This window comes from Schistocerca nitens, chromosome 1 (assembly GCF_023898315.1).
Source record: "Schistocerca nitens isolate TAMUIC-IGC-003100 chromosome 1, iqSchNite1.1, whole genome shotgun sequence".
Taxonomy (NCBI): Eukaryota; Metazoa; Arthropoda; class Insecta; order Orthoptera; family Acrididae; genus Schistocerca; species Schistocerca nitens.
The window spans coordinates 1,298,608,608-1,298,632,697 of NC_064614.1; the positions used below are offsets into that span (position 1 = coordinate 1,298,608,608).

At 41.8% G+C, this 24,090-nt stretch overlaps 1 protein-coding gene across 1 annotated transcript in view; it reads left to right on the forward strand.

Annotated features, from left to right (window-relative positions):
- Nucleotides 1-24,090, forward strand: part of LOC126202228 (protein YIF1B) — a 77,632-nt gene that overhangs the window by 41,515 nt on the left and 12,027 nt on the right. The window contains exons 4-5 of the mRNA XM_049936846.1: nucleotides 12,674-12,810; nucleotides 17,897-18,052. Coding sequence (XP_049792803.1) covers nucleotides 12,674-12,810; nucleotides 17,897-18,052 — 293 coding nt within the window. The remainder of the gene's footprint in view (nucleotides 1-12,673; nucleotides 12,811-17,896; nucleotides 18,053-24,090) is intronic.

Below are 24,090 nucleotides of genomic sequence, written 5' to 3' on the forward strand. Positions count from 1 at the left end.
GCATCAACGCCATAGGCCCTGAAAAGTGCTCTCAACATCCTGCTATTGCAGACCTGTAAGGATTACATATTCTCTATTAAAGAAAATTATCCTGATTGCACCCTGCCCTTTCCACCAAATTACGTACTCCCATCACAATAGTTAGAGAAAATGTAACAAAAGTATACAGGATAGTAGGAGAGAAGGATTGTTGTACAAAAACAAATATAATAAACTGACTGACTCAGGACTTTGTAAGCATCAGCCCAGAAATTCACAAAGAACATGAATCCCCTGAAAGCCATCATTTGAATTATGAATGTTTTAACTATATCTGTATTATATAATTCCTTATCTTTTGCACTCAATGACTCTACGGGAAATGCTACTTCTGGTTGTGGAATGTCTGCCACCCTATAAGGACCTTCATACCTATGGAAAAACTTACTAGTCCCTTTCCATATAATGGAGGTTTTGAGACACAGAGAAGCCCATTCCGGGTTTTCCATTGTTTGTTTTTATGAGTCACTTTCTTTATAAAGTAACGTATATGATACTTCTTGACTAATGCTAAGGCATCCTCCTTCAAATCAAGAGTTTTGATTAAGCTGGTTTACTCTGTTGTGCACCTTTTTATTTGATTCATTTTTTGTTGAATTATACTCTCTAGCCATTTAAGTAATTTCAGTAATGGTTTTCCAATAAACTTCCTGTTTGAAACATGCAAAGGCAAAATCCTGTAGTTAGATGAGGTAACTTGTTTAAAATACTTAGAATTCAGGTACCAGCCGTACCCAGGTTGTATGTCAACTCATACAATTACAACAAAGTCATCCAGTTTCCTTCATTACTCTTTTGGATGGATAAGATTATATTTGTGGTGTGTAAAATTGTAATATGATGTACCCATTCCCAAGATAAAAATTCCTTAAAGGTATTTCTTATAAACTGCGTACCATTATACATAAATAATTTTCTGGTCAAATGCTTTGAATTTTCGTCTACTCTCCAAAATAAAATCTCTTCTCATAACAACCGCTTACTTTTATCCTTTTTAGAAAATGTTCCATCGTTCAAAGATGTAACAATAGGACTGAAATATGCTTCAGATCTTAAACTTTATTTTATTCCTCATGCTAACAATCTTACTTTGTTGTTAAAATAATGTGTTGAGCTAAAATTAACTCTGTATTCATTATTCATACCTAATGATAAATGAGAAACTACATCAAAAACCATATTTAGTGAACCTGTAATGTAATCAATTTCTAATTTCATTTCCTGTAAAAATAATAGCCATACCATCAATTCACTATGTAATTATCTACTTTCCATGAAGAATTCAACATTGGATTGTCTGTACATATTATTATTTTAGAGCCCCATATTATTAGAGTCGGACATTTTTGTAGACGTCAAACGAGAGACAGAATTTCCTCATCACTCACTGAGTAATTCAGCTAGTGCTTGCTAAGACTGCGACTAGTAAAAGAGAGAGTTCATTGTTCACCTCCTGCTGGGTCCCATTCACGCTGGAGCAATTCATAATCACAACCAGACTGTGACTCTTTTGTGGTCCATTTAAATACTTGATTCATTTTAGGATGATGCAAAATTTTAGCTTCAAGTAGTGCTTGCTTGATATTACCAAAAGCTTCATATGTGCCATCATCCCATGCCCACTTAGCTTCTTATTTTAGTAGGTTTAATCATCTTTGATCATTTGTAGCCTGTCCTTTTATAAATTTTCTGTAGCAACCAGCCAAAACTAAAAGTGAACAGGATTGTTTCACATTCTCTTCAGCTCCAGACAGCCCTTGACAGACAGGGGAGGGGAGGGGGTTGAATAAATGATTTTCTGGATATCCGATCATTTACAAAAAAAAAAAAAAAAAAAAAGGTACCATTGTCATGGGAAGCAAAATGAAACAAAGAAACAGCTATGTGTATTAAGCACAAAACTGCCTATATTTTTTTATTAGGATTAATGGAAACCACTGACCAAAAGGCAGAAGCATTGAGTTGAGTTGTTGATTGTATATATGTACTGGAGTGTCTAGCATCCCAAAGGGAGGCAGCCGGTTTGCTGTCTATGAATGTGGTATGGAGAGTTGGCAGGTACATGAGCTGGCACAATTGTAGTGGCTGCTGGGAAGCAGCACATGCTGAAGGCAACATGGGAATGTGAATTGGGAGGTGATGGGACATAGCAAGGGGAAACATTGAAGGCAGTGTGGGGACGTGAATTGGGAGGGTGTGGCAGTAACATAACAAGGAGGAAACTGTTGGGTGTAGAATGCAGGGACAGTGGGTTACCTGAGATTGAGGCTAAGAGGATTACGGGAGTGCAGGATGTGTTGTAAGGATAACTTCTGTTTGCGAGGTTCAAGAGAAGCTGGTGGTGGACAGAAGAATCCATATGGCACAGTCTGTGAAGCAGCCATTGAGATTTAGCATGTTGTATTCAGATGTCTTTATGCTACAAGGTGGTCAACTTTGTTCTTGACAACAGTTTGGCAGTGGCCATTCATCTTGATGGACAGCTGGTTAGTAGTCACACGCAACATAAAAGGCTTTTGTAGTGTTTGCAGCAGAGCTGGTATATGACATAGCTGCTTTCACAGGTAGCCCAGCTTCTGATGGGGTAGGATAAACCTGTTACAGAACTGGGGTAAGAGGTGCTGGCTGGGTGGATTGGGCAGGTCTTGCACTTTTGTCTTCCACAGGACATGATCCTCCTGACAAAGGGTTAGGAGTGGGAGTGGCATAGGGATGGACTAGAATGTTATGTAGGTAGGATAGACGATGGGACACTACTTTAGGAGGGGATCTTGGGTAGGATGTCCCTCATTTCAGGCCAGGATGAAATATAATCAAAGCTTTGGTGAAGAATGTGGTGCAGCTGTTCCAGTACGGGATGACATTGGGTGATGGATACACTCCTTTGTAGCTGATTCTTGGGTGGTGGTGGGAGGATTGGAGGTGTATGAGAATATGGTGTGGGAAATTTGTTTGTGTACTATGTTTGGGGGTTATTGCCATTCTGTGAAGACCTTCAGCATACTGGGCAGGGAAGTTCTTGCACTGCAGATACGTCATCCACACATGGCTAGGCTGTACGGGAGGGATTTCTTGGTGTGCCCTTCACCACAGTCGGGCAATTTCCCCTCACCCCTACTCCAAAACATAATCCACAAACAGATTTCTCATGCCATATCCTTACACACCAGAACCAGTTAGAAAGGAGTGCCCCATTTGTTATGCAATACCAACTTCGAGTGGAGCAACTGAAGCATATTCTTCGCCAGGGCTGAAGCATATTCTTCGCCAGGGCTTCCATTATCTCTCATCCTGCCCTGTAATGAGGGACATCCTATGCAAGATCCTTCCCACAACCTCCTAAAGTAATGTCCCATTGCCCACCCAATCTACACAACATCCTAGTCCATCCCTATGTCACTCACACTCCCTACACCTTGCCACATGGATCATAACCCTGATGCTGACCAATGTGCAAGACCTGTCCCATCTACCCACCAAGCACTTCCTATTCTAGTACTATCACAGGCTTTGGGTCACCTTGAAAGCATTCAAGTCATGTACCAACTCTGCTGTAAACATTGCACAGCCTTTTATGTTGGTATGACTACCAACCAGCTGTCTACGAACACTGCTGAACTATTGTCAAGAACAAAGTTGACCACCTGGTGGCATTATGTGCAGCTGATCCCCACATGCTCATTTCAGTGGCTGCTTCACAGGCCAAGCCATCTGGATCCTTCACTCCAACACCAGCTTCTCTGAACTACACAGATGAAAATTACTCTTGCAACACATCCTCCACTCCCTCCATGGGACTCTCCACTCTTTGGCAGATTTGTGCTTGGCTACCACAGGGCTCCAGCCATTGCAGCAATTTTTTCCCTTCCATGCTGCATTTCTATCCTCTTGCTATTCTTTTTCCCTGCCCTTGGGGAACATGTATGGGGTGTTATTGGGAATGTTCTGCATTGTCTGTCGCTGACGTAAGAACAGTCTCACCTTTGTTTGTCACCCCCTTTTCCTTTCTTTGTTTCCCTTCTCGTATCATTGCTCTGCTTTAGGTTTTGAGGTTCCTCTTTTTCTACTTCCACCCAGTGCGTTCCTGATGGCTGGCCCATGCATCTGACGCGTAACAGGTGGTTGGGTAAAGGTTAATTCACAGCCCCAGGTCGACAGGTAGGGTTTGCATGTACCTCCTGGTACAGGCCAGGCCCATGGAGGGGTGATTGCCTGAGCTGCAACCTTCCAAAATTGCTGATTGGTCCCTCTGTCGGATGTTCGGGAGGTGTGACCTGAGGTGTGAACAGTAACCTAAGGCAGGTGTGCCCCCTTGTGAAGGGGTCACCCAGTTGGAAGGAGCACGCCATCGGAGATGCTGGCAATCGTGGGGGATTTTCTCACAATGAGTCAATCATCTTCCCATTCAGTGTCTACGAAACGTAAATGTAATGAGGCTAATGATTCAAAAACCCTTCCTGCTGCACCATGGTTCCTCGTGGTCTCACATACTGAAGACGGTCAGTCCTTCGCCACGGTAAATCCGTTTATTATTCAGAAAGGTGTTGATGCAATTGCCGGCCCTGTGAAATCCTGCTCTCATTTACGGAATGGCACTTTGCCTTTGGAGACTACTTCTGATTCTCAAGCACAACAACTGCTCGCTGCCTTGCTTCTCCACAGCTACCCTGTTCCAAGGTGGGATTGCATAACAAAGGGGGCCCTCCTTTCTAACTGGTTCTTAGGGGTGTGTAAGGATATGGAATGAGAAATCTGTTTGTGGATTATGTTTCAGAGGAGGGGGGAGGGGAAATAGAGGCCCTTAGAACTTTGAATTCTTCCCAGGGCATAATTTACACCAGGCTGCTCGATGGCCTAACCGAGGCCGAAATCCAGTCTTACCTCTCTGATCAGGGTGTCACTGCTGTCCATTGTGTAATGAAAAAGGTAGTTTCCTCCTTAGTTCCCACCCGCACTCTCTTTCTCCCCTTTGATGGAGTGGTGCTGCCATCTAACATCAAAGCAGGCTATGAAATTATCACAGTCCGGCCGTACATTCTGAACCCAATGCACTGCTACTAGTGTCATCGTTTCAACCACACTAGAACGTCTTGTCGACACCCAGCCAAATGTGTAACCTGTGGTAGGGATGCGCACGAGGGCGATTGTCCGCCTCCTCCTCCCCACTGTATCAACTGCGATGGCGGCCATGCTGCCTCCTCTCGGGATTGTCCCGTGTATCTTGATGAGCCGGCTATCCAAGAGATCTGGGTAAAGGAAAAAGTACCTAACCCAGTTGCTCGCAAGTTACTGGCTAGTCGCAAACCCTGCATTCCCCCATCTGGCACCTATAGTTCTGTTCTTGTTACCCCTCACTCCATGAAGGACATGACCACGCAGACATGCAACTTCCAATTCAGCTCTAAGGTTGTGACATTGCCTAGTGTCAAGGTGGCATCACCATCCCCCCATCCAGCTGTGCAACAAGCCATCAAACTCTCTCATCAAAGGGCGAAGCCACCAGCTATACAGCCGATAGGCTGGGAAGGGCATAAGGAGTACTCCTGTGAAGACTTCCTCTGTCTCTCCAGCCAAACAAAACCTGAGTCTTCCTCTAACCGGAAAAGCTCGAAGAAGTCCACCAAAGGCAAACGGTTTCTCCTTCACCCACTAGACGGTCCTCTTCGATGGTGTCGCCACATGATACCTTAGCCTGGCCAGCCTCCCTGTCGGTGGTGCCCACCACCAACTGTTTTTCAGTGTTGGACTCAGCGGACCCACCGCACAAGCAAGCCAATCCTTCCGTGGACCCCATGGAGCAGGATTCTCCTGCATCTGTGCCCTATAGTAGCGACTTTTCACCAGTTGTCACTCGGCAGCCGCCGAGCTGACACCGCTACATCTCTTCCTCATCGTGACTCTCCTCCAATGGAACATTCATGGCCTTTGGTCCCACAAAGAGGATTTACGGCTGCTTTTAGCATCACAGCTTGCCCTTGTACTCTGCCTTCAAGAAATGAAATTGCGCCCTCATGACCGCTTTGAGCTTTCACATTTCTTACCGATTCATTTTGACCTTCCCCCTGAGGTCGGGATTCCAACTCGTGTGGGTGTCATGCTGCTCATACAGGATGACATTCATAGTCAGCCCATCTCCTGACAACCCATCTTCAAACTGTTGCAGTTCGCCTTTTCCTTACCCCCCTGACTTTTTCCTACCGTACCATTTATGTCTCTCTGTCATTCGATGTCACCACGGCAGACTTCCTTCAGCTTATTGGGCAGCTACCTCCCCCGTTTTTGCTACTCGGTGACTTTAATGGGCATTATCCCCTGTGGGTTTCTCCCATGACCTGTCAGAGAGGTGCCCTCTTGGCTGACCTTCTTAACCAACTTAACCCCTTTGCCTTAACACTGGAGCACCCACTTTCATTTCCAACTCCTCGCACACCTGTTCCCATTTGAACCTATCCTTCTGCACTACCCAGCTTGCCCATTGTCTATAGTAGTCCGTTCTTTCTGATACCCACTCGAGCGACCATTTCCCGTGTGCTATCCGTTTGCTGATCCTACCCCATCTGCGTGCTTGCCCAAATGGTAGCTTATTAAGGCTAACTGGCAGCTTTACTCCTCCTTGGCGACCTTCAAAGAACAAAATTTCCCCAGTTGTGATGACCAGGAGGAATATCTCACACAAATTATCCTTACTGCTGCAGTACGTTCCATTCCTCGCACTTCCTCTTTACCATGTTGTGTCCCAGTCCCTTGGTGGACTGAGACATGCCGTGATGCAATTTGTGCACAGAGACGTGCTCTCTGTGTTTTTAACCATCATCCTACAATGGCAAACTGCATTAATTATAAACAGTTGTGTGCAGTGTCATCACTTGCTTTGGTATAGCAAAAGAGCTAGCTGGATTTCATTCACTGGTTCTTTTAACAGTTCCACCCCTTCCTCTGTCATGTGGGCCACCTCTGACAGCTTTCTGGGACCAAGATCCATTCCCCAATTTCCTGCCTGGCAGTAGCAGACGATGTTATCATGGACCCTATTGCTATCTCTAACACCTTAGGCCACCATTTTGTGGAAGTTTCGAGCTCGTCCCACCATCACCCTGCCTTCCTCCATCGGAAACGAGTGGAGGCGGTTTACGCGATACCCTTCTCTTCTCCGAATCATGAGTGCTACAATGCCGCCTTTACTATGAAGGATCTAGATCATGCTCTCAGTTCATCCCAATCCTCCGCCCTTGGGCCAGACACCATCCACATTCAGATGTTGTAGCACTTTTCTCTTGTGGGCAGGCAATTTCTCCTTAACACAGTACAACTGCATCCAGGCAGAGGGCACATTTCCCGGATGCTGGCGTGAAGCCACCATCACACCCATACCTATATCTGGTAAGGACAGAAACCTTCCTTTTAGCTACTGCCCCATGTCTCTTACCAGCTGCATTTGCAGGGTGATGGATCATATGATTAATGCCCAGCTGGTATGGTGGCTCCAGTGTCGCACTTTACTGATGAATGCACAGTGTGGATTTCGAGCGCGGTGTTCTGCAGTTGACCATCTCGTTATTTTGTCCACCCATGTCAAGAATGGTTTTCTGTGGAAATCCCAGACTGTGGCCGTGTTTTTCAATTTGGAGAAAGCCTATGACACCTGCTGGAGAACTGGTATCCTCCATACTCTTTACGCGTGGGGCTTAGGTGGCCGCCTGCCCTGTTTCCTTCAGACATTTTTAAGAGACCGAGTTTTCAAGGTGTGTGTTTGTGTGGGTTCTGCCTTGTCAGACACCTTTATTCAGGAAAACAGTGTGCCTCAGGGTTCCGTCCTGAGTGTCATCCTCTTTACTGTTGCCATTAACCCTATATTTGCCGTCTCCCGCCAGGCATCTCCGGCTGCCTTTTTGCTGGCAATTTTGCCATCTATTGCAGTTCTCTATGGACTTGTCTCACTGAGCAGCGTCTTCAGCGATGTCTAGATCATCTTTACTCCTGGAGCATTGAGAATGGCTTTCGCTATTCCATTGACAAAACCGTCTGTATGAATTTCTTGCGACACAATTGATTTTTGCCAGCATCTTTACATCTTGGACCCATTGCCCTTCCGTTCGTTGAAACTATGCCATTCTTGGGGCTCATGCTCGATAGGAAACTCTCTTGGTCTTCCCAGGTGTCTTACCTGGCAGATTACTGTACTTGGTCCCTCAATGTCCTACATGTCCTCAAACGTACTTCCCGGGGTTTTGAACGAACCACCCTCCTCTGTTTATATTGGTCCTTTGTCCATTTGGAACTCAACTATGGGTGTTTTTTTTTATGCGTCTGCATGTCCATTCCTCTTACGCTGTCTCAACACTATCCACCATCATGGCATCCGTTTGGCTATGGCTGCTTTTTACACTAGCCCAGTTGAGAGTGTGTATGCTGAAGCTGCTTAACTACCCCTGTCCTACTGCCGTGACTTTCTCCTCAGCAGGTATGCATGCCGTTTGTCTGCCTTGTGTGCTGTGTATTGGTCACTGCCTCTTTAGTCATCGTCATTTGCTAAGTGGCGCTGCCCCACCACTTTCTACACATAGTGCCCAAGTTTTAACTGTCTGTCACATCCTGATGAAATGCCCATTTTTTAACCGTTTACGTTGCCGCTTGGGTTTTCCGTCTGATTTATCTGCCATTTTAGCAAATGACACACAGGCTGTTTACCGCGTTTTTATCCGCCAAAGCAATATGGCGATGGCGATTTAATTTCAGTTTTGGACCTCAGTTTCTGTATGTTTTTAGCCCTTTTTCCATGTGCCTGTTTTTAGCTGTCTTCTATTATGTCAATTGGGACTTATGTATAGTTGTTTTTTAACTCGTCTCTGTCTTTGTGTTCTATAGTTTTGACTTGGGCGCATATGACCCCAGTTGTTTTTTGCATCCTCTCACTGGTCTGTTAGACTTCATTTTTTGTCTCTCTGTGCTTCTGTTACCCTTACAACACATCCTCCACTCTTGTAATCGTCGTGGCCTCAATATCGGGTAACCCACTGTCTGCGCACCCTGCACCCAACAGTTTCCCCTCGCTCTGCCCTGCCATCCCCTCCTAATCCATGTCCCCATGTTGCCTTCGGGGTGTGCTGCTTCCCACCACCAACTACAATCATGCCAGCCCACATTGTCACTCCTTCCTTCTGCATTACTAGGCTGAAAATCTGACACCTCTCCCTGCCTCCCCCCTCCCTCTCCACCACTTACCCTACTCGACACTGCCCCCTTCACAACCAGTTCGCCTACCCAAAACAAGCATTGGCACTGTCAGTCTAGTGGGTACCTTGTGTGTGTGTGTGTGTGTGTGTGTGTGTGTGTGTGTGTGTGTGTTATTTTTACTCTATCTCGTAAATGGACAATGCAACACTTTCTGTTTTTTTTGATGGGCGATGTCCTTTAATCCTAGGCATCTACATTCTGCAAGAAATTTGCATAATATGTATATTTTATATGTATTACAAATACTGTACATACCGTAATAAAGTAGTCATTTACTGTTAAAGTAGCCATACAGGTTATGAAAAAAAGTCCAAAATTGACTTTTGCTGCAGAACTGACACATGCTTTTTTGCCAACAAAGCTCATATATGTCTTAAACACTGCAACTGGAAATCACTCTCTTCTCGTTTTTCGAATGGTTTAACAGCCATCTCAAGGCAGTGAAAAGTTTCTTCACTGGGTGGTACTTTTACAGTACGTTTTTAAATATCCAATATTATAACACGCCCAACTCCATATTCCCTAGATAAACTTCATCCACTAGCACCGTTCTTCAATCGGTCTATTACTTTAAGTTTATCGTATACACTGAGTACAAAATGCTTACAGTTACTTGCCACGCTAATGCTACAACTCGAGTGCGACATCAAAAGCAAAGGCTCACACTCTGCTGATAGTGACATCTGCAGGCTCAAGGCGAGGCACGTCATTGCTCAATGATGGCAGGAGAGGGAAAGAGCATCAGTGCCAAAGAATTAGCAGAAGTGTATGGCACACGGATTTAAATTTGCAGATTGGAACCCTTTTGGTTAAGCAATGTTTCGGTTGATCGATATTAAGATAATTGATTCTCTGCTGCAACTTACAGTAACCATCACAAGACTTAGAAAACTAGAAATAAATCATCTATATATGAGGTGCTATCCAAAATTTTCAGGACTGGTTCTGCCATCTGTTGTAAACCTTACCTTTGGACTAATGGTCACCATCACCCTCGAAGTAGTTCCCGTCCGCACGTACACACCAGTGCCAGCGCTTCTGCCACCGGTCAAACGTTTTCAGGAAGTCCTGTTCTTTGAGGGTGTTGATCACCACCAGCGATGCTTCTTGAATCCTCTCTACAGTGTAGAACCGACGGTCTTTCAACTTGAGTTTCAGTTTAGGAAATAGCGTGAAGTCGCAAGGTGCCAAATCTGGCGAGTACAGTGGGTGGTGTACAACCGCCATGTTGTTTTTTGCCAAAAAGGTTCATGTGAGCGAGGACATATGACAGGGTGCGTTGTCGTGATGCAGCAGCCAGTTCCCTTGACGCCAAAGTTTGGGCCACCGTCTCCGCATGTTTTGACGGAGCCAGTGCAAAACATCACAGTAGTACGCGGAATTCAGTTTGGCTGGGTGGGTCAAATTCTTTGTGCACAATTCCCTTGCTATCAAAGAAAATGACGATCATGCTCTTCACCTGTCTTGCTTTTTTTGGTCTTGGAGAGCCCGGTTTCTTCCACTGGGACAGCTCATGCTCTGTAACACTTTTCCCAAGATTCCCACAGAATTTGATACACACGCGCTGTTCTGTTGCAGATCCATCGTAAAATCGCCACACACCAAACACAGAGTATTACGGATATCACTGTGGACATGCAACACGTCCTCCCAGTACACTTGACTCATCAGATATGCAGCTCTCGCCACCTGGTGGTGCAAAGATCTACTACTCCTACTTTCCAGATGGCAGCACCCGTCCTGAAAATTTTGGATTCCACCTCATACATGTTAGATTTTACACTAAGTCGTTTCCCAACTATTTGTGTAAACCTGGAATAAAAACTACAACTGAGATATTTATTGCAAAGGCTAATACTTTAAATGGATACGATATACCTCCAATCAAGAAACCTGTATATGATCTTTATTCTGCAACTGATTCAGGGGCAGCCAAGAATTCTGCCCAAGTGCAGAGCTCCCCCACGTGTGTGGGTCTCTGTCACCTGACTGCATACGTTCTCCAGTCTCCAGTACCCCACCCCCCACCCCCCACCCCCACCCACAGCAAGAAGAGGGGAAACATCCTTCATTCTCAAAACCCCCCTGGCCTCAACTTTCACTAGTTACTGTCCTTCAATTGCCTATCCCTTTCTGTGTTCCTACTTCAGCAATACACATGGCTTCTATACTACCAAAGTGCCTACTAGTCCTTTCCCTTTTTCTACTTCCCTCCTCTTCCTTTCTGCCCCCCCCCCCCCCCATACTCTCCCCCAGCACAGCCAGCCTCTCAACACTGCACTTAGCAGTCCTATCTTTTGTATTTATAATCCGTACATTGTCCATGAACATATACAACATCAATTGGATAACATAAAAAATCGTAATGTCCAACATGAGACCTCAGCATAGAAGTCATGAATAATTTTAAGCATGCAAAAACAAAAGCTGTTTGCAGAATCCCCTTAAAGAAACAGTTCACCATTTGATTCCTTTGGAAAATGAAGTATTAGATGTAATTATAGTTGGATCTAACAGATATGAATAGCAAGTTATCTGTAGCGCCAGAATGTCAAGCCACAGCAGAATCAGTAAGGGGATCCCGATATGTATGGAAGTGATAAAGAAGTTTTTGAGAATAGTTACGCAACTGGCTTGAACGAATGTTGTGCTATCAAATCCTACTGTTCAACCAAACCAGTATGCCAGAATTCTGTTCCAGCAAACGTTATGTCTCACAACATATACGAACTTCTCTTGCACCTGATTTACTCCACACATAATTAAAACATAGTGGTGTATAACAAGTTGTGGAAAATAATTCCACTCATAGATGTACTGCACAAGGAGTTCCAGGAAGTATTTTATCCACAGGAAAACATTTTGAAAATAACACTTAAATAAGATGATATTGAACTCAATCACTCATAACTTATCAGTACTTATTTGCTCCATGTGTCAGTTTTTATTTTGTAAATGCACTAAACACTGTGTTACCTGCTTGCTAAGGTTGCTGTCTATTGGCAAGCGGACTGTAGCAATCAATCTCATATGACTTTTATCAATTCAGCAATTCCTAACAGCCACCTCTCTATGTGTAAACCTATCATGCGCATATACTGATGTGTCGTTTTCCTCATGTAATCATGACTGATGAAAAACATCTGTACATCGTTTATATTGCAATTATTTTACAGTAATTCTGTAGCCCTCTCCTCACTCGTCTTTCGTTGTGGCCTTTAGTGATGAGATGGTTCGATATCAGTTAATTATACATCTGGCGCAGGGCTTGTAGACTTTCTGCTCTTCCTATATCATCTCTAGTACTGACATTGCCAGACTCTTAAACTGTAACATTGAATTTTAGCCATTTTGTGTATTGCTGTTTGGATAACATTTACATCACTATTGTGTGTTTTAGGATTGGTCTATAAAATACGAGCATGAAGAACCAGTTGCACCAAGGTATGAAGTTAATGCTCCAGATTTGTACATACCAACTATGGCATACTTGACGTATGTTGTTGTTGCTGGTTTGATGCTGGGCACACAGAACAGGTAAATGAATTTGTGCGTCCTCTCATTTTGTAATGTTACAGATTAAAATGTTCAGAAGTTATATTTTGAATTAGAAACTAAATTTATGTAATTATTGTGAAATTGCAGATAAGCATGTAGAAGAGATTGATTTCTAGTAGACTTTTTGACAAAATATTTACTTCATCAGTGATATGTAAAAACCAAACCAGTGAAATGAATTTAAATAAGAAATGCTTATTATTCCATACAATTAACTCTGATAAGCACATAAGAGTTTTCATCTGTACAGCATCTGAAAAATGATGTCTCAACAAATTCATAACCATGGAATTGAGGAAAAATCAAAAGCAATTGTTTGTGAATTTTTCTTCATGACAAAGTCCATAGATGGTCTCAGAGTTACGCAAATCTAAGAACTGATTAATTTAATATTAAGGCATCAATATAATCACCACCGCAAGGGCCTGAGTGTGCCTAATATGTGAAACCCATGAATTGTTTGGCGACTCAATACTGGTGGCAGTGATGCAACCTTAAAAGTGGTGGGGAGGGTGGAGAGTCAGGTGCTGAGGACAGTAATAACGCTCAGAAAGGTTACTAGTAAGGAATACATATATGGTAGCAACCTCAAGCACCTAACATACCTAAAGATAGTTCATACCGATAACGTTAATATTTTTAACAGATTTTGCCTACTATTCTCATTATGTCAGTAATCCAATCAGTTCATTCTCAGTAGATATCAACATATTTACTGTTAACCTGGAAAGGTTACTCAGATGTTTGCCTTTCCAGTGGACCATGGACTTAATTGTGGTATGGATATCCAAAATGCCATCAAAACATTGGGGTTCTGGCCAGCCTTGTGCCGGCATCATTGTGCTTTATAGCCATCGAGATGTAGCATGAACTGTGAGATGCTCATCATGGTAAGAAAATAGCAGCGTCTGGGGAACGACAAGTGGGAGAGGGGGTGCGGACCCTGTTACTACCCACTTTAAAAATATTAGGGCGTCAAACGAGAGACGCCCTCAGAGTGGGGCTGAAATCTCAGGATTCCACTTGTGTCATTGTCGCTGTTGCTAATGGCAGTATCAGCACCTCATGTAACTTTCATCGTCACTGCTTCCACCACTATTATTCTCACTGTCTTTACTGTTATTTAACTGTAAACTAACAATTAATTGTTCCATTATCATGTCAAAATCTTGCACCACTAATTGCTTATTTTTGCTTGTGAATCCCACTTGTTTTATCCTGTTATACAAAACATTTCTTCAACGATCTTAATTGTATTATCCGGTGTGAATGTAATATTTTTAAATGTTTCAAGTTTTTCCTTGGTGCTTTTAATAGGAACACCTCTTTGTGAAGCACAGTTTATCATTTCCTCCATCCAAGAAGAAAAGATAAATGTTCTGACAAGAAGCATTATTATTTACTTACACTGCTCAGAAAGTTGGAATTAATTTGCTTTGAGCCATTTCTTGAAGTTTTCTAAATTTGTCATTGTGATAATGACTGAGTGTCATTTCAGGGCTAAATATTAATAATGTGTTTGTCATGAATATATTATCGTAACAGATATGCTTAACAATAGATCATTTCAGATTAGAAACCATTGCTAAAAAGTCTTTTGCTCTTAATATCATTCCATGGTAATATAATATAATATAATATTTTTTTGTACTTCTGAATGGCTGGTAAATATTACCATCATTTCACACAAAGGGCTTCCTTTACCTTTAGTAATTTTGACTTATTTGCCATTTTGCTGCAGCTAAATCTTAAGCCACTTATAACATTTTGTAGAGTGCAGCAGATGCCCAGAAGACTTGTCAGCTTTAAAGGGGAAGCAGTGTTCTCATTGTTAGGTGTTCGTAATTCATTGTATGGGAATCATAATTATCTGTCAAATTACACATTATTGAAATAATTTATTTCCTTTTTTAGCTTTATACTAAATGTTACAATAGAAGAGGAATGGGTAGCTTTGAGGGATGAAGTAGTGAAGGCAGCAGAGGATCAAACAGGTAAAAAGACGAGGGCTAGTAGAAATCCTTGGGTAACAGAAGAAATATTGAATTTAATTGATAAAAGGAGAAAATATAAAAATGCAGTAAATGAAGCAGGCAAAAAGGAATACAAACGTCTCAAAAATGAGATCGACAGGAAGTGCAAAATGGCTAAGCAGGGATGGCTAGAGGACAAATGTAAGGATGTAGAGGCTTTTCTCACTAGGGGTAAGATAGATACTGCCTACAGGAAAATTAAAGAGACCTTTGGAGATAAGAGAACCACTTGTATGAACATCAAGAGCTCAGATGGAAACCCAGTTCTAAGCAAAGAAGGGAAAGCAGAAAGGTGGAAGGAGTATATAGAGGGTCTATACAAGGGCGATGTACTTAAGGACAATATTATGGAAATGGAAGAGGATGTAGATGAAGATGAAATGGGAGATACGATACTGCGTGAAGAGTTTGACAGAGCACTGAAAGACCTGAGTCGAAACAAGGCCCCCGGAGTAGACAACATTCCATTGGAACTACTGACGGCCTTGGGAGAGCCAGTCCTGACAAAACTCTACCATCTGGTGAGCAAGATGTATGAAACAGGTGAAATACCCTCAGACTTCAAGAAGAATATAATAATTCCAATCCCAAAGAAAGCAGGTGTTGACAGATGTGAAAATTACTGGACAATCAGTTTAATAAGCCACAGCTGCAAAATACCAACACGAATTCTTTACAGACGAATGGAAAAACTAGTAGAAGCCGGCCTCGGGGAAGATCAGTTTGGATTCCATAGAAATACTGGAACACGTGAGACAATACTGACCTTAGGACTTACCTTAGAAGAAAGATTAAGGAAAGGCAAACCTACGTTTCTAGCATTTGTAGACTTAGAGAAAGCTTTTGACAATGTTGACTGGAATACTCTCTTTCAAACTCTAAAGGTGGCAGGGGTAAAATACAGGGAGCGAAAGGCTATTTACAATTTGTACAGAAACCAGATGGCAGTTATAAGAGTCGAGGGACATGAAAGGGAAGCAGCGGTTGGGAAGGGAGTAAGACAGGGTTGTAGCCTCTCCCCGATGTTATTCAGTCTGTATATTGAGCAAGCAGTAAAGGAAACAAAAGAAAAATTCGGAGTAGGTATTAAAATCCATGGAGAAGAAATAAAAACTTTGAGGTTCGTCGATGACATTGTAATTCTGTCAGAGACAGCAAAGGACTTGGAAGAGCAGTTGAACGGAATGGATGGTGTCTTGAAGGGAGGATATAAGATGAACATCAACAAAAGCAAAACGAGGATAATGGAATGTAGTCAAATTAAGTCGGGTGATGTTGAGGGTATTAGTTAGGAAATGAGACACTTCAAGTAGTAAAGGAGTTTTGCTATTTGGGGAGCAAAATAACCGATGATGGTCGAAGTAGAAGGGATATAAAATGTAGACTGGCAATGGCAAGGAAAGCGTTTCTGAAGAAGAGAAATTTGTTAACATCGAGTATAGATTTAAGTGTCAGGAAGTCATTACTGAAAGTATTTGTATGGAGTGTAGCCATGTATGGAAGTGAAACATGGACGGTAAATAGTTTGGACAAGAAGAGAATAGAAGCTTTCGAAATGTGGTGCTACAGAAGAATGCTGAAGATTAGATGGGTAGATCACATAACTAATGAGGAGGTACTGAATAGGATTGGGGAGAAGAGGAGTTTGTGGCACAACTTGACCAGAAGAAGGGATCGGTTGGTAGGACATGTTCTGAGGCATCAAGGGATCACCAATTTAGTATTGGAGGGCATCGTGGAGGGTAAAAATCGTAGGGGGAGACCAAGAGATGAATACACTAAGCAGATTCAGAAGCATGTAGGTTGCAGTAGGTACTGGGAGATGAAGAAGCTTGCACAGGGTAGAGTAGCATGGAGAGCTGCATCAAACCAGTCTCAGGAATGAAGACCACAACAACAAACAACTACTAAATGTTTCTAATTTAGCATGGTGAATGATCCAATTTTACTGTCTGTCCTTTTATTCTTATTCACTGTGCACTAAGAGCTACTCTCAGATATAACCCTAGCCTGACCAATACGTCACTAAATACTTTTGATCTTGATTGGATGGTGTGGATCAACCTCATTCTTCAGCAACTTGCACACAGTTTCACAGCTCAGACTATACACAATTTCCTTACTACTTACTTTTATTAGTCTATGATTCAGTTATTGTTTTCTGAACATAGTCAAACAAACAAAGTGAACATTGAAACAGTCACTACAGGAATGAGCTAGTTCATTCACTACACAAGCACATAGCTGATGTGCCTGTTGATGTCATTGCTCATGCTACATCTTGCTGACTCTGCACCTCTCATATGCAATCTTTAAAGATAAAATAAAATTCAGAGATAAATTAAATCCTAATTAATTCAGTTGGAGAACTGCACACTAGGCATGAATTGAATGACGTGCAACAAACAGGTGCAAACAGGAGCTTTGGGTATGCACAAGACTTATCGTTTAGAGCAGTGTGAGGAAAATCCTCAGACTAGTTTTGACAATTGCCAGCCATCCTTGGCCAGTTTGGATCTGCCACTCAAACAGCTTGTTGCTCATCAAGGACAAGTGAAAGAAGTCAGTTGTGCTGCTCGAATGCTGTTTTCACATTGTGCATGCATGTGGCTCTTTTGGAATGCTGCTTGAACAGACCTATTTTTATAATGTACACTGGTGTAAATATTAATTGTTTTTTTTTTTCATCTACTTGTTCATTTTGAAACTGGTAATATCAACTTTCTGTGATTTATGTAGTGACATGTTCCATGAACAAGAAGATTTTGTTCTAATGATTCCACAGGATCTGATGAAATTGAATTAAATTTAGTTATACACTTCATATTTCATTAACATTTCTTGTTTTATCTAATACATAAAGATGAATGAGAATTCAATGCTTTCTTCTGTTGTTATGATTACTACTACTACTACTACTGTTACTGTTATCATTGTTATCATTATTTGAATTTTTAATTTCTTGCTTAATTGTCATAAAGAAAAGTACTCATTATGAACTTGTGTTTTCTAAGACCATGGCTCATTTTCAGGTTCAGTCCAGAAATGATTGGTATTCATGCAAGCTCTGCATTGGCGTGGTTAGTTGTTGAGATTGTGGTTGAGATGATAACACTTTATGTAACCAGCATACAAACAAAACTCAAAACTTTAGACCTGGTTGCATTTGGAGGGTACAAGTATGTTGGGTAAGTGATGTGATTAAATTGGTAATTGGAACTGCCTCATTGCTTTGACTGATTTTGCCACAGAGATGTTGTGAACTCGTACAAAAAGTTTACCAGTGATCAAGTGCATGGGAAACCAACACAAGTTATGACAAAAATTCACATAGCTTAAAAGATTGTTTTGTGGTTAAAATGCAGAAATTGGAGTAGTTGATTTCTAATCCTAATTTAGATACTTCATGCATTTCCCAGAAATCATTTTGGGCAAATGTTGGAGTGCTTTCCTGAAATAACACATAACTATTTTCCAATTAAAATTACTGGACAGTTGATGTTTGTCACTTCCCGCGACAGTGTTGGCACAATGGCTGCTGATTGCTGCTCAGTTACTGGCTACACACAAATGTGGCGGGTCACTTCACAGTTGTTGTTAATGTGGAATGTGGAGCAATATTGTTAGTTGTAGTCCTGAATTTAAACAGCTGTCCTAAGCTAACCACAACCTCCTGATGTGCAAAGTATATGAGAAAACAGCAGTCGACAGTCTGCAGCAGAACAAAAGTCACAGTCACTTTGTTCATGGCAATTAAAGCAAATCTCTGCGAACAAACTTGAGACAGAAAATTTTCAGTTTCAATTTTTCACTTTGATTGGTTCCCTGAAACCATCCTCACAGTGGCTGCACAAGTTGCCACATTACCAACTGGTGAGCAGTGCTGGTTGGCTGTTGCTTGCAGGTTATGGGTGACACAGGAAGATTCCAGGCAAAAAAAGAATGATCGAAAAGAAAGTAAGCACAAATAAAAAAAAGTCAATACAATGGGCAAAGTGATATGGCAAAGTATTGTGATTTTAAAATAATCACACATTGAACCAATTAACTGATTAAAAATAATAATCAAAGTATTTTGATTACATTTAGAAATAAAAAAAATTTCACTGCATTTGACAATATTTGAACCTACATCTTCCTACATGACAAGTTTATATGCTAACAACTGTACTCCACCACTGTGCTGCATTATGATGTTTTATTTGTGACTCTGGAGATCCAGTCACATGGATGAATCGCAGCCTTCAAAAATTTGGTTTCACATAATGTGCGAAGCTTATCTAATGTAACATTTGTGCATGTGTGTGTGTGTGTGTGTGTGTGTGTGTGTGTGTGGTGGTGGGGGGGGGGGGGGGTGTATTGTGTGTGGTGAAATATAAAATAAAAAGAGGCCAAACCCAAGATTCGGGATCCAGACACATCAAGAAAGTAAGCCAGACAAAGAATTTGAAATTAACTGACCAATTGTTGTTCAGCAACAGCAAACGGTTTGGCATGATGAGCAGTTTGATTGGAGGAAACCAGCTCAAACAAATGAAGTGTCAACTATCAAGTAATTTTAATTGGATTGTAGCTAGTCCCCACACACCCCACCAATGGAGTTAATGCTGTGGCTTCTTTTCTCATTCCCCATATTTGTTACTGGGCTGCTGATTTTGCACTATATGCTTCCTCTTTCTGATTTCTTTGGTGCTTCCAGTTTTATGTTTTCTCTCACTCATCTAATCGTGGTCATTGTCCAAATTTGATTGTCAAGATTCTTTTTGTTCCGTCATATCATGTCCTGTTTCCTTTGCTAGAATCTGGTAAATTTTCCTGTTTTAGACTTAACAAATCTTGTTGCCTCCAGTCCCTTACTCTCATTTGTTAGATTGTAAAAGTAAACCTTTGTTCATGCACCTTCTGCACCTTGATTGCGATATACTTGGAGCCAGGTCAAGTTGATTGGCAATATTAGTAAAGTACAGCAACGATGGAGAACCCTGAGAATAATTTTGACACTTTTGATCACAGAACTCAGATGTTGAGATGCGACAGGAGGGCGAGTGAGGTGGTCCAAGCAAAGCCCTGTAGTACGGGGGCAGTTCAATAAGTAATGCAACACATTTTTTTTTTCTGAAACAGGGGTTATTTTATTCAGCATTGAAATACACCAGGTTATTCCCCAATCTTTTAGCTACACAACACTATTTTTCAACGTAATCTCCATTCAATGCTACGGCCTTACGCCACCTTGAAATGAGTGCCTGTATGCCTGCACGGTACCATTCCACTGGTCGATGTCGGAGCCAACGTCGTACTGCATCAATAACTTCTTCTTCATCCGCGTAGTGCGTCCCACGGATTGCGTCCTTCATTGGGCCAAACATATGGAAATCCGACGGTGCGAGATCGGGGCTGTAGGGTGCATGAGGAAGAACAGTCCACTGAAGTTTTGTGAGCTCCGCTCGGGTGCGAAGACTTGTGTGAGGTCTTGCGTTGTCATGAAGAAGGAGAAGTTCGTTCTGATTTTTGTGCCTACGAACACGCTGAAGTTGTTTCTTCAGTTTCTGAAGAGTAGCACAATACACTTCAGAGTTGATCGTTTGACCATGGGGAAGGACATCGAACAGAATAACCCTTCAGCGTCCCAGAAGACTGTAACCATGACTTTACCGGCTGAGGGTATGGCTTTAAACTTTTTCTTGGTAGGGGAGTGGGTGTGGCGCCACTCCATTGATTGCCGTTTTGTTTCAGGTTCGAAGTGATGAACCCATGTTTCATCGCCTGTAACAATCTTTGACAAGAAATTGTCACCCTCAGCCACATGACGAGCAAGCAATTCCGCACAGATGGTTCTCCTTTGCTCTTTATGGTGTTCGGTTAGATAACGAGGGACCCAGTGGGAACAAACCTTTGAATATCCCAACTGGTGAACAATTGTGACAGCACTACCAACAGAGATGTCAAGTTGAGCACTGAGTTGTTTGATGGTGATCCGTCGATCATCTCGAACGAGTGTGTTCGCACGCTCCGCCATTGCAGGAGTCACAGCTGTGCACGGCCGGCCCGCACGCGGGAGATCAGACAGTCTTGTTTGACCTTGTGGCGATGATGACACACGCTTTGCCCAATGACTCACCGTGCTTTTGTCCACTGCCAGATCACTGTAGACATTCTGCAAGCGCCTATGAATATCTGAGATGCCCTGGTTTTCCGCCAAAAGAAACTCGATCTCTGCCCGTTGTTTGCAATGCACATCCGTTACAGACGCCATTTTAACAGCTCCGTACAGCGCTGCCACCTGTCGGAAGTCAATGAAACTATACGAGACGAAGCGGGAATGTTTGAAAATATTCCACAAGAAATTTCCGGTTTTTTCAACCAAAACTGGCCGAGAAAAAAAATGTGTTGCATTACTTATTGAACTGCCCTCGTATTAAGAAAGAGATGAACATATGAAGATAGACTATAATGAAGCAACTAAAAGCAGGGAAATTAGAACTCAAAATAATCTTGAATAATAATAAAATTAGCTTTTTAGGACTGTGTGAAACCAGATGGTAGTTGTAATTAAAGACCAGATGGTAGTTGTAATTAAAGATAGGAAATATTAAAAGTTCTGACATTGTTAGGATACCTTGTGCAGCCTAAGGCAGTTAGACTGTTACTAGGACCAGTATTACTCTGCAACTGTTTTAGATAATTTAGTTTAAGTGACTAGTATAAAATAGTAGAGTGTGTTCATAGCCACTTACAGAACTAAAATAGTTAATATGCCTTTGCAGTTCTCAGAACCTATTTGTAACTCAGCCTATGTCCTCAAAGTCTACAGCATAATAAGCGGTTTTAAGTTTGCCACATGGCCATAAACACTTATTACTAGAACAAGTCTGACTAAATGCAACACACCGAGCAAGGAGACACAGCGGTTAGCACACTGGACTCGGATTCGGAAGGGTGACAGTTCAAATCCATGTCCAGCTATCATGACTTAGGTTTTTTGTGATATCGCTAGCCAAAAGTTACCATAATGAAATTGGGTGCCTGCAGTAGATCCCAGATTGTGGAAAGAATCTGTTTTAATACTGATTTTAAAACTTGGAAAGGATCATACTGATCCCAATAGTTATCATAGCGTCAGTCTCACTAGCTGCATAGGAAAGACACTGTAGCATATGGCCAACTAGTGCCTATTATCCATTTCATGATTGACCCCTGACTTTGAGCTCATGTTCTGGTCACATTGACTGATGAACATCAATGTGTTAAATCGTGATGAAATTATGGAAGTGTCTACCTTTATTTGGTGTATGACTATTCCATTTTAGTTCAAAATGGAGTAGCATACATGGTAATATTTAATTGAAAGTGTGCTTTTTCAACCTTTCTTTGGTGAGTATCAAATTCAAGGAGTCGTAGATGTCAGACCGCAGTTAGGAGAAAAATTTCCTTTATGTGTGGTTTAAAGATACAACTATACTCAACTTCCAGACAAATTACCATTGCTTTCCAATTAGTTATTTTGTCATAATAATGGTGGACGTAGGTTGCTGGAGTTTGCCTAATGGTGATATGTATTAACAAGACAAAAAGTGTAAATGCGAGCTCTGTAGTTGCCTTTCACAGTTGTTGTTTTTATACGCGTAAATCTACAATAAAGTTCTAATATCACATCTTTAATGTGTTTGCTTTTGCGTTTCTATGCACTGTGTGCTCGCATGAGCTATGTTGTCAGACCTCTGAGCAGTATTTCCACTTCATTGTTCACTGTTGCAGTGTTTACATCGCGGCCTCCCATCAAATAGGAAACAATCGTGCACCCATTCATTATTGTATATGTGAGACAGTGCTCTTAACATAGTTAGTTGCCATGTCAAGAACAAGGTAGCAGAGGAGAACAAGAATATTAAGACAAATGATACTTTACAGTTGCATTGCACTGCTCTACAAAGTGTTTCCCACAGTGTTTGGAGGAATTCAGTGAGTCATGTACACAATCTTGAAAACAGCTATGCACAAAGAGCCCACTGTCTTGACATAGCAATAGAACCACTGCTGATCCAAGTAGATACTGCAATAGCAGCAGCAAGACCTCAGCCAGCAGCGAAAGCAATTAGGTAGTTTTTATTTCAGTCATCATTCCTTACTGCAAAATTTATTCAAGCTAAGCGACTTTTCTATATATTGTGAAATGCTATACAGTTTTTCGTTTATTGTGAGCTGCTTGCATATTGAGCAATTATTTGCAATTTCCCAGTACTTGCAACAAAAACTGAACATGGCAGTGCTGTACTGAAATGCAGCTTTCTTCACTGATGAACAGGTGCTTATGGTGCATTACAACAGCAACAACTATGCCTCATCACAGCCTCCCATATATTGCAGCTACTAACAGAATTGCTTTACAAACTCTTAACTAACAAACACAAAGAGTATTCATTAGTAAGACATGCAATGTAACCAACAAACGTTCAAGCTTTAACACCAGTGCCTTCTCTGTCACCATAGCTACAATGGTAAGCTCAATCGCGGCATCTTGCGTTTGACATTGTAGTGATGAAATGAGCAATCAGAAAATAACAAAAATCCACCTGTAAGTAGAATGAGATTGTATCTTTAAAATGGGCAAAGGAAATTTTTCTCCTAATTATGGTCTGATTGTTATGCATACTTAAAGTTGAAACTCACCAAAAAAACTAGGATAAGCATAGTTTCTCTTTTAATATTACCGTGTATGTTGCACTGGTTTCAACTGAGATGTGGTACTCATACACTAAATAAAAGTAGACATTTCCACAATTCCAGCAATGTATAACATATCAATATTTGTAATGCATTGTGACCAGAATATGAGCTCAGAGTCAGGGGTCAGTCATTATGAAGTGGATAATAGTGTGGGTTCTCAAAACCAGCTCTCTACGAAGTTGCTCCCAGTGGAGGTTTCTGAAGGTAGTACCCCCCACACTCAATAACCTGACCCTGCTAGAGCAGAAATTCAACAAGCTTTCCCACGTAAACAACATCTAGTCAGTGTATTCTTCAATTTGGAGGATGCCTGCGATGCTACCTGTAGGCATAATAGTTTGTTGCAACTCGACAGTGGCGTTTCCATTGAAGTCTCTGCGTGCATGTCTGAACGAACACTGCAGTGAACTTTACATACACTGTCAAATACAGACATTTCTCTAATGAATGTTAATTATTATACTTAATCTATCCATGTTGTGATTCGGTTCTGGCTGTG